Raw genomic sequence first — 16,935 nt, 5'->3', positions numbered from 1 at the left:
TCTTGTGTTTGATTTTAGGTGATAAATATAATTTTTTGATTTTCAGCTGAGGTGTTGGTTTGTTTGTTTGTTTGTGGACTCACGGCGCCCTCTGCCAGGTGGGATGGCTGCACATTGATGTTTGATGTCCAGAGCGCAGGCAGTGTGGAGGACGGGGTCGACAAAGATGTCCGCCTTACTCTCCTTCAGCATGTTCAACACCTCCTGCAGAAGGAGGAAGAGGAGGAGGGGAAGATGATGAAGAGCAGGAAAAAAAGAAGATGACAAGGAAAGAAGAGGAGGATTTAAGAAGGGGAGGAGGAGGTTATTTACATAGCACTTATCAAAATGAGTGCTCATTACAAGTGCTTTACAGAGCGGACATAAAAATAATGAAGAATAGAATCCAATGCCAGATACACGCACATTTCTACATATATTTACAAACAAATATAAATAAATCTGAACGAGGTCTGCAAACTACAAGTAGCCTACAGATTGGATCTAACAGGATGTAACTATCTCTGTGACTTCCTATAAATTCTTTGAAGGCGGACGGAAACTGTCCGACTTGACCGCAGCATTTTGTCACCATCCGCTGCTGCTGCCACCTGATCTCATCTACTTTCCAGGTGAGGCGCAGTTCATCTCAGAATGAGGGCGGCAGTGAGGTTGTTTACCTTCTTACATCCGTCCTGTTTGATCTTCAGCAGGTTGACCTTCAGACACTCCTCCACCTGCCCCGTCTGCTCCTGAGCTGCTGCTTCCTCCGGACACAGCCTGGAAATCTGAAAACACATTAAACAGCTGTATGAGCTACCTGCTCAATGTAAGCAGGGCCGAGCACATCTGTTTCGTTATAATTTTCACGTTGAAAAATGGTCTTCTCAGCAGTTATTATCCTCTCAGCTTTGTTCCGGTAGCCAGATGGCATCTTGTGATAATTTGCATATTAGCGGCGTCAGCTGCACCATTTTCCACTTGTCAAGTTCCATCAAGATCAGTCTGCGTTAATTCAACATGTTCTGATGTTTGACAGAATGGATGATCGGACCAGCAGCACCAACAGGAGATCAGTGTGCATGGAGAAGCTGAACTGACAGAGCTTTCATTTCTATATCATTTCCATTTCTCACAGTTTTATATCATTACTGTTTACTGCTTTTATGATCTGTGTAATTAATGCCTGTTGGGATGACAAAGTCATAAGTTATGTATAATATTTTGATGTAAAGGACGGTCACATATAGACATGAAGCAATTTCAAAATCCTTTGAGCCAATCACAACAGCAGGTTTCACCTAAACCACCAATGAAAGCAGCAGTTTCTTCCCCTCGGCCAATTAATGTGTAATCATCACCGCCTGCTGGCCACACGGCCACATCGCAACACATGTCAATGATCCCAGGTGAGTCCAGTACTCCATAATACAGTATATATATATATATGTATATATATATATATATATAGTTCTTCTGGAACTATTGACAATTTAAAAACCACACAAAGAGAAAAAATAATTAAATGTTCGTTTCCAGATGCTCAAAAACACGGAGTACGAGACTCAACTCTTCCTCTTTAACTTTTCCACTGAATGAAATATTTTGGCAGCTGCTGTGGCAAAATCAAAATATCTGAAGAGACGTCAATCACCAACTGTAATATTCATAATAATTCACGATGAGGCTTTCAGAATGTGTTTGTGAGGAAGCAGAAATATTTGAACCTCTTGTGTGCAGTGGATCTGCAGCTGAGGGTCCAGTCGGTAGTCCAGCGCCGACTCCTGCAGGATGACCTGGATCTGGGCCTCGCAGTCTGGAGACAAACGCTGGAACAACACAGAAACACACATTAATAGTATTATGACCTAAATATTTACTTTACAGACTCAAGTTTCTTATTTAGAGGCTAACTGTCTTCAGGACTTTTTAATTTTAGATGCATCGAATAGTTCATGTTTTGATTCCCATTAATAGCATTCTCTTAACTTTTATTTTAATCATTTTATATTGTTTTATTTTACTTATTGTGTTTTTTCTCATATGTAATACCTTTGATCAACGTTGTGTAACTTTTTAAAACAGTTTTAAATTGTCTGCCATTTATATTTCGTCTTGTAAAGAGCTTTGCAACTTTGTGCTATATAAATAAAGTGTATTATTATTCTGTATATACAGTATTAATACCACATATATTCTTATGGTTCTTCTTCAAACACAAACTTCATCTCAAGCACAAGCTTTTAGTTCTCAATGTTTTTTCTTCATCTCTCATCCTAAAGAGCCGTCCAAGATAAATTGGTTTCTATCTGTAATGAACAGTAACAGTTTATTTAATATTAAAGATAAAATTTAATTTTAATTTAATACGATTTTGTTTGAACTCCTAAAACACAGTTTATTATTTTGTTGGGTAGACGGTTGCCCTAAGTCGCAGTTGAACCAGTCGCAGTTGAACCACGAGACCAACAGGACAACCCCCTAAACTTCTCCTAACTGCCAACAACTTCGTCTTGTTTACAGCGACGACGATCAAAGCGTCTCACCTGGTCGGCGTATTTGAGTTTGAGGCAGCCGATGACCTGACCCTCCAGCTCACTGTCGGCCGTCGCCTTGTTCAGGATGGGCTGACAGAACTTTGGGATGTCGGCTTTACAGGCTTTCCTCAGCACCGGATTCAGCCTGTAGTCTGCAGACACACACAGACACACACGATTTCAGCAGTTGTACTTGTGGTTGTGAAATAATATTAATTAAACTGAGTGGAGTGTGTGTGTGTGTGTGTGTGTGTGTGTGTGTGTGTGTGTGTGTGTACCTGTGTTCTGGGTGATCTGTCTCTTGGTGATCATCTGTTTGCATTTAGGATCCATCAGCTCGCTGTTCTTGTTCTGTTTCAGACACTGAAGAGTGTTCTTTCCCTCCGACTCCGTACAGAACCGCTGAAACATCAAACTCATGTTAAAAACAGGACCAAACACTATATACTAATACACAATACACACAACACACTAATATATATCAATGTTCACTATGCACCGTACTTTAAGATCATAGATCGGTTTGTTTTCAATATGTCAGAATTACTGCAATTCAATTAGAAAACTGCAGATGTGACGACACATTATATCCAGGCGCAAAGACTCAATGCTCTGTTTGAATCCTGGTTATACTGGCCTTCAGGGTCTGACATTAACTTTCTCCACTTCCTGCCACTTTTTGTGTCCGCCACTCAGAAATTTGATCTTTTGAAATCTCTGCGCTAAATGAAGGAATAGCATTTCAGATCTGATGTCATTCAATGTTCGATATATTTTACATGGAAAACATTATATACACGCTAAATTACAGTGTTTGAATTACATCGTAGCTTCTGGGGAAGCCCTTTTTTTGGGGGGTGGGAGGGTACTGTACACAGTACTGTACTGTACTTTGTTATCGTCATCGTTGTTTGCATAAAAACACTATTCAAAAGATTATGATTATTTAAATATTTGCTTTGATTAAGAAACATCTTGGCAAGCTGCTGAGAGCTAGTGTTAGGAAGTTAAACAGGTCATAATTCTCTCTCTATTATATATCTTATATTGGTGAAAACATTTCCTTTAAACAACTGGTTTCTTGCCAAAAACTTAATTTTAGAAAGATTACATTTGAACACATCATGATAATGTTTAAATTTCACTTCGCCCAATAGTCACTTTTACTGAGCAGAGCTTGAACGCCTCATAATTGTAACTCAATGGCACTTCCGTTAACGTTAGTAGCTCCGTTATTTAACCAAACAGGACTGTGCTGCCCGCCGGCTGCAAAGAGGTAACGTTACTAACTCTCCTCCTGCTGATTTCAACACGGATTTGTTGTTCAGTGTCGCATTATCAGGGAAATGGTGCGTCCCCTCAGGTTTATAGCGCCACGCTTTTGAGCGTTTTTTTTCCCCTCTCCACCGTGGCTCCAGTCCCAAACAAACTGAAACATGATACGGCCTGTGTATGTGTCATTATGCATGCGTAACTGTCGGAGAGCATCAATAAGAGGAATCGATAGACACAGAGGCATGAGATGCCGAAGAATCGGACAACTAGGAACGGTTCTCTATTCCAATCCCTAGCGTTTTGGCGGGTGGCAGGTGCTAATTTCAGACCCTGCTAGCCTACCCTGATCATGTGGTACTGGTTTTACTGGCCTACCCTAATCATGTGCTTGCAGACTCTCATCAGCTGGTAGTCCAGTTCAGGATCAACCATCTCCACCTCCTGCAGCTTGAAGATCCGCTGGTGGCAACGCTGAGTCAGCTGACGCTTGTTCTCCTTCAGACACTCGATGACCTACAGAGAGAGAGAGAGAGAGAGAAACATGTTGAGGAAGTTTTATTGAATTGTGTCGTTTCCATACAGCTTTTCTTGTGGGATACTTCTAAATGCGAATAAAAATATGTCAATAGAAACACGGCTACTGATACCGCACTGATCCCTGAAAAATCCTGCCACCGGCTGGACGTTTAAGACACTGACAGATATTCTGCATTGTTTCTGTTCTTTACTGCAAAAACCTCACAAAAACACTGCCACGTGACGTTGTGTGGTGAAAGCCTTGAGCGTTGAGATTCTCCTCCTGTCGTCACTGACGCCCTGACGTTGTTGAATCAGAAATGGAGGAAATAAATCTTGTATGTGTCTGTGGTCACCCAGAGCTACGATCGTACATCATATCTGTACAGAGACCGGACCAAACTCTGTGTAGAAACCATAGACTGTCTATGGTAGAAACAGCAACGTCACTGCCGTATTTATGCCTGGATGATTTTAACAAGCTTTTTAAAAGTTGTTTGTCCTCTTGCGGACAGACCTGACAAAGCATGAATTCAGACTTTTTACAAATCAGCATCATTATAAAGTTATTTCAGCATCCTTTTGATCCGTTTATTGCAATTAAATCACAGCACAATCTGTTTATTTTGGGATCATACCATAGTAGTGACGTGTGGCTTGCTAGATACAGTCAGTGCAATGGCACTGTATGTGAATACAGCTCGCCGCAGGGGGATGTTATGAACCCAGACACGACGGCGTTTGGTTTTCTGACATAACTGGGACTTCCACAAAATGTACAAAGCAGGAACAGAGATTATTTCTTCCATGGTTGATGGAGGAAATGGAGGAAAGAAAAGTCGTTGGTATCTATGGAGACAAGCTTCTTCTCCTCTCCAGTGCGAATGAACACAAATGATACCGCCGGTCCAACTCGCGCGAGTAAAGCAAGGTGACATTTCACTTCGCTCTCGTTGGTGTGAACACAGCATAACCCTCTCAGCATTTCTTCTGTTGAGCAGAACCCTATTTTACGCTACAGTAACATTACATTATGCAGTTACATTGGATGGATTCACACCTACTGTTCAGAGGCTGATTGCACCATACTGATATTTATATGCAATTACCTAACTTTCGTTTTTTTAACATACTCTGCAGTCTTTTTATAATGACTCGTCCAAAAATGAAATCTGCCTTTTGGTGAAGTAAACAAACAGGAGTGTGTGTGTGTGTGTAGTTGCTGACCTGTGCGTTGCCGAAGGCCACGTTCTGACACAGTCGGTTGATGTCCTGCTTACAGGAGTCGTACAGCTCCGGCTCCAGGCGGATGTCCTCTGACTGCAAAGATTCAGGGGAGGATTCAGTGGATTCACAGAAAGCACAGATACAAAGAAAACACTTTTAATCTGTGCAGGAGAAGAAGAAGAAGCTTAGACCGGCTTTAAGGAAACATCTCAAGAGAGATGAGATTGACCTGCTGCTCTTTTAGTTAAAAAATATGGAAATTTTCTTACAATAACATGGTGGACTGTTGACGTTCAGACTTCTTGTCTCTGTGCTGCTGCCTGACAGCGAAAGTGAGTCTCTGAACTAATCAGACTGGACCGACCGCTGACTGACTGACTGTGACTGTGTGTTGATGAACCCGGTGTCAGTGAACGTACCATCTCCACCTCCTCGACCCGCAGCTGTTTACGACATTTGATGGACACTCGCTGCTCCTTGGCGTCCTGCAGGGTGTCGTTCCTCACCGTGGTGCTGAGGCAGATCACAACATCCACCCTGAACGACAGGAAGACGACACGTTATACACCAAGTCTGACTTTGTAGTCTGTACAATATGTCAAGATTAGTTTCATGCTTCGCTGGAAATGAGAAAGTCTGTTTGTTTAAACTGCAAACAGAAATGGGTTTTCTGTAAAATATATGTAAACACTCAATATGTTATTTCTCAATCAAAACAATAACAAAAGAGGGAGTTTGGTGACGTGGTGAAGCAGCGTGGGATCATGGGAGTTGCTGTCTAAATGTCAGTCATCTTATCTTATCTAGTTTCAAGTCTTCTTCAAAACAGCATGATGTTCATTTAGTAAATTATGGTTCCATTTAGAGTGAAATAGACCATTAAGCAGGGGATGCTTTATCATTAAATCATTTGAAATGTTGTGAAATGCTTCACCCTCCTGGTTGCTTCTGGTTCCAAAAAACCAAGATCGCGACGGCCAAAACGCCAAACCCGAGGCTTCAAAACCGTAGTCCACAAGCCAAAGGGTGACGTCACAGTGACTATGTCCACTTCTTATACACAGTCTATGACGGTGACGCATGCACAAAGGGGACATGGCGCCACTGACAGGTGACCAAATGAAACGGACCTTTACCTTGATTAGAAACTACAGATTTCTCTGGTTTGAAAATTATTGGAAACAATTGGGATAATGTCAGTACACAGCTCAACTAAATGTAGGTCTAGGTCTAGTTGTTTTCAGACATTTTAATGCAGGAAAGTTACATAATACACCTTTAAATGCAACAACCTGCTCCAAACTGATGAATGTGTTTTTAAGAGTCAAGAAGCCAGATTCTTTTTTTCCCAAACTTCAACCCAACCTCTATCACACATTTCTAAACTTTTCTCAGTATTTGCTGGACTGTTGGGTGGAAAAAAGTGTGTTGGCAGCTAACGTTATAATTCAGTCAGCAGTCTGAAAACCTCAGGAGGAATTTTAGGAAAGTGAACTGACCGGCCATCATTTACAAAAACACCTGGAAAAAGTTGAGCATCAATTTCCACCTTTGAGCTCAGAATATTTTGTAACATAAAACGCTTTCCAAAGGTCCAATAAAGAATAAAGACTGTGAGATGAAGCTGAAAGCTCCCAAACATAGTAAGTGGACCTTTTCTAGCTCGAATTGTTTTGTTACAAATCGGATAAATTGATAAAGTAATTGGTAATTTATTGCTGCGAATATGAAGGTCAGATTGTTGCATTTGTTTTGGTGTCAAGTTATACTGACTTAACTTAATAATTCAGCTGTGCAATACTCAGGCATTAATACTGCATTTATACGGTACATTTCAAGACATATTCTTATTTAATTCTTATTTATACTATTCTTGCATTTATATTTAGTACATTTAGTAGATCCCATTTCTTAGCATATTTTATTTACACGGTGGTTAGATATTGTATGCGTTTGAAGCACATATTTGTACCCATTTCTTATATTTCTCATTTCATATTTTTATTACTCTACATATATTGTGTTATATATTGTAGCATTATGTACATGTTTTATACTGTATATATACATTTTTTTCAAGCATATAAATAAAATATAATTTGCTGCTATTATACATTGAGTAATAGCCCCCTTATGCAGAAATGCATAAAGAAATGTATAAAGAAAAGACTACAGAAATAAATAAGTTTGAGGAAATAAATAAGGCGTGTAATGCAAAGGAAAAATCATGCATAAATAAATGCATAAATTTACAAATAAATATAAAATAAATAAATACATTTAAAAATTAATAAAAAGAAATACATGAATAATTAAACAGAAGAGTCGATAAATTGGGGAATTAATACAAAGATAAATAAATATAATTAATGTCACATTTGATCAATTAATGAATGGTTATATTTATTTTTAATATTATTTTTGCTATATTTAATGACATATTTATTCCTTTATCAAGCCATTTATTTATTTAGTCATTTATTCTTGATTTGGGCAGGTTCCGTCCTCCATATATTTTTCTTTATACTTATATATATAAGAGCAACTGTAACGTCCCAATTTACCCCCAGATTAATATTTCTGATTCGGATATCTGATAATAAATCTTACTTCTTCTTGATATTGGGACACAGTTTGAGGACGTCCTCCTTGCAGGCCGTCTTGAACTTGTAGGAGAAACGGAAGTCTTTGATCTGAATCTGTAGACAGACACACAGACAGACAGACAGACAGACTCATTACTGCATGCTGAAGCTGTAATGCTAATACACAGATATGCCTCCAATAACTAAATGAGCTAAACTATGAAGAGAATGAACAAAATGTTTATTTTTAATATTTCAATATTGGTTAAAAGAATCTATGTAGAGAAATATTGGCCCATTTGCATCATAATTCATGCTGCATGTCAGTAGAGATAACAAGCTTCTTAATTTGTTCTCGTTGAGCAAAAAACCATCATGACAACACATTTTCATCCGTCTGCTCACCAGCTGGAAGTGTGTCACTCCCACCGCACACTTCTCATTCATCTCCTTCTGGTGTTTGTTCTGAACCAAACACTCCATCAGATCGCCGGTGTTGATCTGGTTATCAGCCACCTCCTGAGAAACACACAGAGAGAGACAGAGGGGGTTGAAATTTGGTATAAAACATTGAATTTTGAGTCAAACTGGATTTAAAAAGAACTATTAGTGAGTTTCTCTACGTGCAGACTTACATGGCAGTAGATCTGGATGACGGGTTCACATGCCTGCATCAACAGCGCCTCGATCTGAATATCCTGAGAACAGAACAAACACAAAAGATTGAGTGAGACCAGATCAGTCAGTTCTGGTTAAACTGCTTTTATTCCATCAGGACAGATCACAGAAGTTAGATTCAGTCATAGTTTCCAGTCTGGGGTCCTGCACATCGAAGTGGCCACACTCTCTAAAGATGGGGGAAGGAGGCATCCAGTCGGGACGAGGCGGAGGGGTTGGTTGAAAGGAAGACAGGCCCAAGCGACAATGGCCGCAGGCACGCCGCGGGGAATCCCTGCCCGGAAACACCAGGAACAAAGCGACATGGGAAGCAGGGCCGAGGCCGAGCAGCAAGAGGTCGGCGGGGTACTAAACGATACAGACATCCCAGACCCAGATTTACAATTCCAAGACATTTTTAGACTTTTTAAGGATCCACTGGGACCCCTGTCTTTTCCATTTCTCCAATGAAAGTAGCTAGCACGCTAAAAGTTGCCAGATGACGTCATACAATTATTCGCATATTGGTGACGTCATTGTGCATTAATTAGCATAAAGCTTAGTGGTAGTGTCGGCTGCAGCGAAGGAGAGACTGTTAAGAAGAGAGGGAGACCCCGTGCTGTTGACTGTGATTAGTCTCAGCAGCATTGAGAATGAACCTGATGGTCTGAATAAGTCGCTAAATTGGTCACCATTTAGAAATAAAGTCACTAAGAGGGTCTGAAAAGTCTCTGGTCCTGCGTTGTTGGTAGTGATAGGCTCTGAGGAAAACGGAAAGCGATCCAGTTGTCTTTGCGACAGCGGCACCAATAACTTGGAAATGCAAGGGGGGGAAGAAGTCGAAAAGTTGTCTGTTGCCACTTTAAATAAAACAGTCAGTTCTGTAGAGAATCAGATGCTGTTTGAGAGAGCAGAGAACTGTATTATGTTAGAGATCAACTGTAAAATGTAGATTTGAATTGACGGCAAAATATGAATTAGTATAAAATAATTTCCTGAGATGGTCTAAACTCTCAGGCAGTCACTGGTGAGTGCCTCACTGAGCTCAAACACACTACAGCAAACACTTCTTCATGTGTCCTTGCCTCCTGAACCAGTTCAGAATGTTGCATTATGGGTAGCAGCAGGTGTGGTGGTTACCTCAGACTCCAGCTCCGTCAGGTTCCCCACCACGTCTCTGCAGTCGGACACTAGATCCTCCAGGTGATCCTGCAGACACTCCAGCTCCTGTCCGGCTTCCGTCTTCTCGCTGCACCACTTCCCCAGGTCGGTCATACATCGTCTCTGGAGCTCCGGGTCCAGCTTCACGTCCAGCGCCCTCTGGTGGAGGATCCTCTGCACCTCCACCTTACAGTCCCTGGAGAGCTGCAGGAGGACGACCACGCCGGGTTAGAGAGACAAGACGAGAGAAATAACCACGCTGTTGTAGTTGGAAGATTTTCAAGCCTTCAGGGAGAGTGTTTGATACTGGTACAATATCTATGAGTGGAGTATCACTTTAAGGACAGCCAACACATCTGATTTTAATCAAGAACTTAATTTCTTCCGGTTGATTAATCAGCATAACCATTTTTTCCATAATTGGAAATTTACATAAATTCTTCACATCACAGTTCAGCAGCACGTTTCACACAATTACCCTTTAAAATCAGCTCCCACATGCACCGATATTGCACCGATATTGGAGAATTACAGAGCACAATCACTTCCCCTACAAACCATCAGTCATCATGACAGGCACGTCCAGTTTCCTGTGATTATCATCATCATCATCATCAGATCAGCAGCACGACATACTCACAGTGAAACCCTGGTTCTCTGCTTCAGACTCCCCACTGAGGAGCTATGAGAATATTCTCTGGTCAGTGAGAACGTTCACACACTTCCTGCATATTTACTACAGTTTTTATTTTCTTCTGTATACTGACATCATAAATACAAATGTGTTCCAGTAGTCTGTCAGTTTGGGCTTTTAGCTTATGCTGTAGTGTGTGCAAAAGCACGAAAAGCCTTAAAACTTATGATATATTTTTCAAACTCGACCATGTTTTTGTGTCTAAGTGACTAATGGGTCGACAGTTTTTGAAATTGGGAGATTTAGGGACAGCGCTGTAGGCGGCAGCAGCCGCTAAACAGGCTGTTATATAATTGCTTGTGGCAACTACTCACTGTGAATGTATGTTCACTAAAAGTGCTTGTTTTTGTCACTGACAGGTTCTGATTGTTATTATACTGTGTTTGACAACACTATGGAAAGGACCCTATAGAGAAATAAAACTTTATTCTTGCCTTTTACTTTCGCTTTGTTATTGTGTCATGCGAATTGTTGCCGGAAGAAAACGGTGGAAACGTGAGTGAGAGTTGGAGAGAAGAGTGCCGGTGTTGTCAGAGTTTTTTGTGTTGGAGCACAGAAAGAGTAAAAGATTTCCAATGTCATCCCTGAATATTTAGATAATTTCCATAATGTTAATGAGACACACGATTTCACGAGACTACTCAGAGCGAGACACACAATACCAAACAAATTAGAGCTGCAATGATTAATCGATTAGTTGTCAACTATGAAATGAATCACCTACTATTTTGATAATCGATTAATCAGTTTGAGTAATTTTTTAAGGAAAAAAAAAAGTAAAAATCCTCTGATTCCAGCTTTTTAAATGCATTTGTTTTCTGGTTTCTTTACTCCTCTATGACAGTAAACTGAATATCTTTGAGCTGTGGACAAAACAAGACATTTGAGGACGTCATCTTGAGCTTTGGGAAACACTGATCCACATTTTATAGACCAAAGAACTAATCGATAAATCGAGAAAATAATCGGCGGATTAATATTCGAAAATATTCGTTAGTTGCAAGCCTAGAACAAACCGGATCAAGATAAAGAAAGAAAAAGGTTTTATTTCTCTGCGGGGTCCTTTCCACAATGTTGTCAGACACTTATATTAACAATCTGAGCCTGGCAGTGGTAAAAACAAACTCCTTAAGTGGATGTACGGTGCCAGCTTGCCCTCATACCACCATATTGCAGCTGCTGTCTACAGCGTTCTACCTCAATACCGGACCAACTTCAAAAAGTGTTTTCCCGATTAGTTGCTTAGACCCCAAAACATGGGAAAATAGTTACCCTTTAAGTAAAGAAGTTAAAGGGTCAGTACACCCAAATGTCACCAACATATTTTCTCACATGGTAGCCGGCCATCCGGATTGTTTTTTGTTTTTTAAATAAAAAAATTTAAATAAAATTACAGTTGAAGAATTCAACAGCAAAAACTCAAGATAATCTTAAAACCACAAGGTGAACAGATTCAGTATTTTCTACAGTTGGTAGATAACAATGAAAACTGTTAGTGAAATGTATTTGTGCAGCAGCAGATATGTAAAATAAACTCTCTGCATAGACGGACACCACTACTGGTAAGTGGGATAAGGAAAGTATGAGTGAACTGATCCTAGAAAAGGCTTAGAGGTCAGATCAGAAACCCTCCTGTGATGGTGGTGTCGGCGTGGACAGACTCACCCTCCGTCCCTGCTCCACAGAGCGGTAGGCGTGGCGGTACAGGCAGGAGAAAATGGCGCCGGGGGGCATCATCTCGCTGGTCTCGTTCCAGCCGTGAGTGTGGCAGAGCCGGGCAGCGTCGCCCTGACATTTCTTATACAAGATGGGATCCAACCTGGGCAACAACAAAGGGAGTAATTATGAAGTATCCATCAGCGCACAAACATACTGCCCCACCTGGTTTCTAATCTCACATTTATTGGTGTTTCACTGGACTTTTCTTTTATGTTTTGTGTATTGGCTATCTTTAGTCTTCATACTTCTATCTTCGTCTTAACTTACTTTCTGTCATTAACCACACTTCAAGAACGACATCACAATGTTTTACGCGTTGAGTCGGCCCGGTAGCAACGCCAACGGCAACGCCAACGGCAACGGTAAAACAACCGTGTTGCTCCGCCGGTAACTCATTTATTTACAACTGAACCTTTTCACAATAAAAGTCATTTCACAATAAAAGTTCACTTCCTGTCCCTAAGTCACGTGTGTACGGAAGCCTCACAGGACTAAACTCAAATTCACAGTGGTAAACATACAGGAAGGAATCACCATATATAGTCATAATATTCTCTCACATTTAACTGAAATATATTTCTCACTGAACTTCAGCAAATAATATTATCAAAACAATAAACATAAACTTGGCACTAGTAAATGGCGCTTACATTTTGCTTTCTCAACTGTAAAGCAGCTTTTTTTTTTCAGCAAAGGTCAGTGAAAATAAAGCTTCAGTTCTTTTTATCTTGTGAAGGAGGAGGATTAGCAGGACTTACTTCCAGTCTCTGGCGATAAAGTACTGCAGCTCCAGCAGTCTGTGTTCACAGTCCTCCACCATCTTCTCTGTGTACAGATGCTCCATCAGACATGACAGAATCCTGCAGGATCAGCAGCACAAATATTTAAAGTTTCCTCTTTTTATTTTGACTACATTACAGATATTTGCCACACACAGAATACAAAATAACTTTTCCTTTCATGATCATATACTCTGAGGTAGTGTCGTGTTTGACTCACATGGGATCTCCGCTGCGGATGTGTTTGCAGGCGGTCTGGATGACGGACTCGCAGGCCTCGTTGAGCGCCCGGTCGATGCGGTAATCAGCTCCGGGGTCGGCTTCCTGGATCAGAGTCTGGAGCTGAGGATGGACGACACAACAACATCAACAACATCAACAACAAAAAACAAAAAAATAAACTGGAAGCTATCCTCTGAGGGGGTGCTGCTCTGGGTATCAAGAACTGCTGCCAAGTTTAAAACTGGGACTTAAATTATGATTCTCACTCCTGATTATTTATTCCTGAAAATTACTTTTTAAAATGGTACAAACTGGACCGGTTGAACTTGCTCAGCTCAGCTCCCTCCTTACTACAATAGGGAACACTTCTAAATATCTAACTACTCATTTATTTATTTTTAATTCCTTCCTTAATATTACCCTCTGATTATTTTATTATTATTTTTTCCAAAATTATTTGTATATTATATATATTTTTTTAATTCCTTCCTTATTATTACCCTCTAGTTATTTTATTATTATTATTTTTCAAAAATATGTATATCTTATTATTTGTAATGATTTCCTTATAATTACCCTCTAATTATTTTATTATTATTATTTTTCAAAAATTATTATAATATATTGTTATTATTATTAATATATTTTTATTCCTTCCTTATTATTACCACCTAGTTATTTTATTATCATTTTTTCTAAAATATTTAAATATTATTATCATGATCTTTATATATTTAAGATGTTACTAGAATTATTATGACGATTATTTCATCCTTTTTTGTTTGCTATGTGTGTTTTGTTTGTTATTTTTTTGTCAAGTTTTGTATGTCACCTTGTTTTTTTGGGTATTTCTTACCATTGTTGTACCACCTGTAAAGTCACTGCTGTTTTGTTTTTGCAACAATAAAAAAAACCACAAAAAAGAACTTGTCTCAGATAAAAAAAACAGAAGTGATGAATGAAAAATGATAAAATGCTGTGTAACATGACAAATCATTTCCTTCTGATGCAGTCGTGATGCTCCAGGATAAACAATATCAACTGGTGGAAAACATCCAACATCTGCACGGTAAGAGAGAATATTTACTTCATAAAAACACCGTGTTGCTGTTAACAAATGAACATTTATGGCTTCTGAAAGCCTGTTTTTCCCCACATATAGTTAATATTAATGGCGCCTCACCGCCCGCTGACAGTTGGGATCGATGGCTCCCATGTCTCCTCGGCCGACCCTCATCAGGCAGTGCAGCGTCCGTCCTTTGCGATGCAGACCGGAGCAGTGACCCTCGATCTCGCTCCGACAGTGGAGCACGATCTCTGGACTCAGAGAGAAATCCTCCATCAGCATCCGCCTGTAGTCCATCATCTCGCCCTGACACTCGCCACTGACCACACGACCTGAAACAACACACAAACACAACACTCAATACCAACGTTATAATACTTTTGAATTTTCAATCAAATTTGATATAGTTTTAGTTAGTTTTCAAAGTGTGTTTGCTAGTTTTAGTTTCAGTTTTTCAGAAAGGTTTCGTTTCAGACTGGATTGTGGCTTTCTCGCAAAATATATTTTTTAAATCTTTTTTCTCTAATAATGAATTCAGAATCATAATTTTTTTTATTCTCTTTAATGTCTAAATCATGAGACAGGAGCCTTGCTGCCTTATTGCTTCAATTAGGCTGCTGTAAGAAGCAATAAGACAACTGTATTGCTTCTTTTTCACCCAATCTGAGCAGTGGTCCTTCTCTTCTGTTCTTAGAGGCTGAATTGTTTAATTCCAGTTTGACTGGATGAGAGTCAGAGTGACAGACAGGTAGGAGGTTCAGTGTGTAGTTGAGATGTCAATAAATGACTAATGGGAACAGACCACTGACAGGTAATTCAGCTAATAGTGTCATGAATTAGTGCAGGAATGAGAGTGATTGACAGGCTGCTCACCTCGGTGTACGGCCGACTCCAGACAGAGCAACAGGTAGGACAGGCGAGCCTCTCGGGCTCGGGGCATGTTGCTGTCGGCGCTGCAGCGGTACTTCCTCAGGTCCGACTTGCAAGCTTTGGCCAGCGAGTAGCTCACCTTGTAGTCCTGAGCGATCAGCTTCTGCCTGGTGGTCAACGCCTCGCGGCACTGAGGACACACGGGACACATGTCAGCATCACAGCACAGGTTCAAACTATGTGTGCTCTTTTTTTTTTAGCCTGGTTTGTACTCCAAAAGGCAGAATTAGGGTTTGGAAAGTTCCAGGAATTTTTCCAAGGGAAGTTAAAATTTTGAAACGAATTGAATTATTATTTTTTTTTGACAATTTCAGTTTAAAAAAAAAATTTAAATGGTGAACTATTTGGGGGGAAAATACACATTCAAAAGCAATAATAGGTCTTATGGTATGTTTTGATTAAAATAATGCAAAAGGTTGCAAAGGATCTGTAAATTTCCAGGAAATTTTGCAAGAGAAGTTAAAGGGACTGTATGTAAGTTTTTACACGTATAAACGTGTTTTAACTATTTATTGCCAATGTGTGAACAGGTTGTAACCTAACCAAAAAAATTTGACCTTCCACGACTTTCTGGTTTCTGGTTTCCTCTATCAGCCTGTAGACTGATTTTAATGTGAAGAATTCGGGCAGTTTTTTCCGGGAAAATCCAACGACTTCATGCACGCTCTGGAGTGGCTTATTTTCAGCTCCAGTGTGCAACCATAGCTAATGTTTGGTTAGACATGGAATCCGCTAATGCCAGCAACGCAACAACAAGTTTCCAACTTTACTATCCCTGGAATTTTGCAACCCTAGGCAGAATACCAAATAATAATGGTAACAAGACCAATAATGGTAAGTAAAAATATGACCTTCAGTTCTACCAGTCAGAGCATCACTCTGCACAACAACTACTAACATGAGAATTTAAAATGAAAGCGGGGCTACAGCTCGTTAAAACACTCACCCTCTCAGTCATCGCCTCCTCAAACTTGTGATTGAAGAGACATTTGTAAACTCGTCCCTCTCCGGCCATTGTCTGAAAAAACAAAACAAAAAAGTAAAAACACAGTCCATCAACAGCAGAGAGATTCATTCTTACTGTAAAAGGTAAAATATCTTTCTCTTTTTAATCATTTCATCAGCCAAACATTCAGAATCATGTTGCATCACAAGGATGATTGGTCCTGAAAAGCGGATTCATTCTGATCCCTTTGATATCAGACATTATTTGAGGCGTTTTCATAAAGTGGACATCATCTTGTTTAGGAATGAAACACTTTATCTGCCTCAATGTGAAGCTGCCTTGTCCTTACGGAGGCACTAATATAGAGGTAAAACGGTCTGACAGGCCATGAATGCATCTTGTCACTGAGGCGTGTCTGCATCATTAACGTGTTAATAATTAGGAGAGACTCCTTATGTGCTCTATAACTCATATTAATGTGATGGTGCCACATGTTTACAGGTGTGTCCAAGGTTATCTGCAGGTTTTCAAACCTGAGAACTGAACTGAGGTCCAATTTAAAGACCAAAATAAAGTAACAAAGCAGACGTGTCTCTCAATTTAGACACCTGAAACGAGCTAAAAAAAGGAAAAGCACAACAG

The 16,935-nt window shown here is 39.9% G+C and overlaps 1 protein-coding gene across 2 annotated transcripts in view; it reads right to left on the bottom strand.

Annotated features, from left to right (window-relative positions):
- Positions 1–16,935, bottom strand: part of LOC119486279 (Golgi apparatus protein 1-like) — a 42,948-nt gene that overhangs the window by 5,992 nt on the left and 20,021 nt on the right. Inside the window, exons 6-24 of one of the 2 annotated variants that reach the window (XM_037766288.1) lie at positions 16,294–16,365; positions 15,291–15,477; positions 14,535–14,749; positions 13,350–13,471; positions 13,109–13,210; positions 12,297–12,450; positions 10,578–10,619; positions 9,917–10,141; positions 8,755–8,817; positions 8,525–8,638; positions 8,145–8,233; positions 5,954–6,071; positions 5,535–5,627; positions 4,167–4,304; positions 2,795–2,918; positions 2,526–2,668; positions 1,707–1,808; positions 660–767; positions 84–204 (exon numbers count right to left, since the gene is read on the bottom strand). In XM_037766288.1, the coding sequence (XP_037622216.1) occupies positions 84–204; positions 660–767; positions 1,707–1,808; positions 2,526–2,668; positions 2,795–2,918; positions 4,167–4,304; positions 5,535–5,627; positions 5,954–6,071; positions 8,145–8,233; positions 8,525–8,638; positions 8,755–8,817; positions 9,917–10,141; positions 10,578–10,619; positions 12,297–12,450; positions 13,109–13,210; positions 13,350–13,471; positions 14,535–14,749; positions 15,291–15,477; positions 16,294–16,365 (2,332 nt within the window). The remainder of the gene's footprint in view (positions 1–83; positions 205–659; positions 768–1,706; positions 1,809–2,525; positions 2,669–2,794; positions 2,919–4,166; positions 4,305–5,534; positions 5,628–5,953; positions 6,072–8,144; positions 8,234–8,524; positions 8,639–8,754; positions 8,818–9,916; positions 10,142–10,577; positions 10,620–12,296; positions 12,451–13,108; positions 13,211–13,349; positions 13,472–14,534; positions 14,750–15,290; positions 15,478–16,293; positions 16,366–16,935) is intronic. The other variant, XM_037766289.1, reaches the window with a different exon arrangement.

This window comes from Sebastes umbrosus, chromosome 4, assembly GCF_015220745.1.
Source record: "Sebastes umbrosus isolate fSebUmb1 chromosome 4, fSebUmb1.pri, whole genome shotgun sequence".
Classification (NCBI taxonomy): Eukaryota; Metazoa; Chordata; class Actinopteri; order Perciformes; family Sebastidae; genus Sebastes; species Sebastes umbrosus.
The sequence above is the reverse complement of the archived record's forward strand: the minus strand, read 5'-3'. Positions and strand labels throughout refer to the sequence as shown.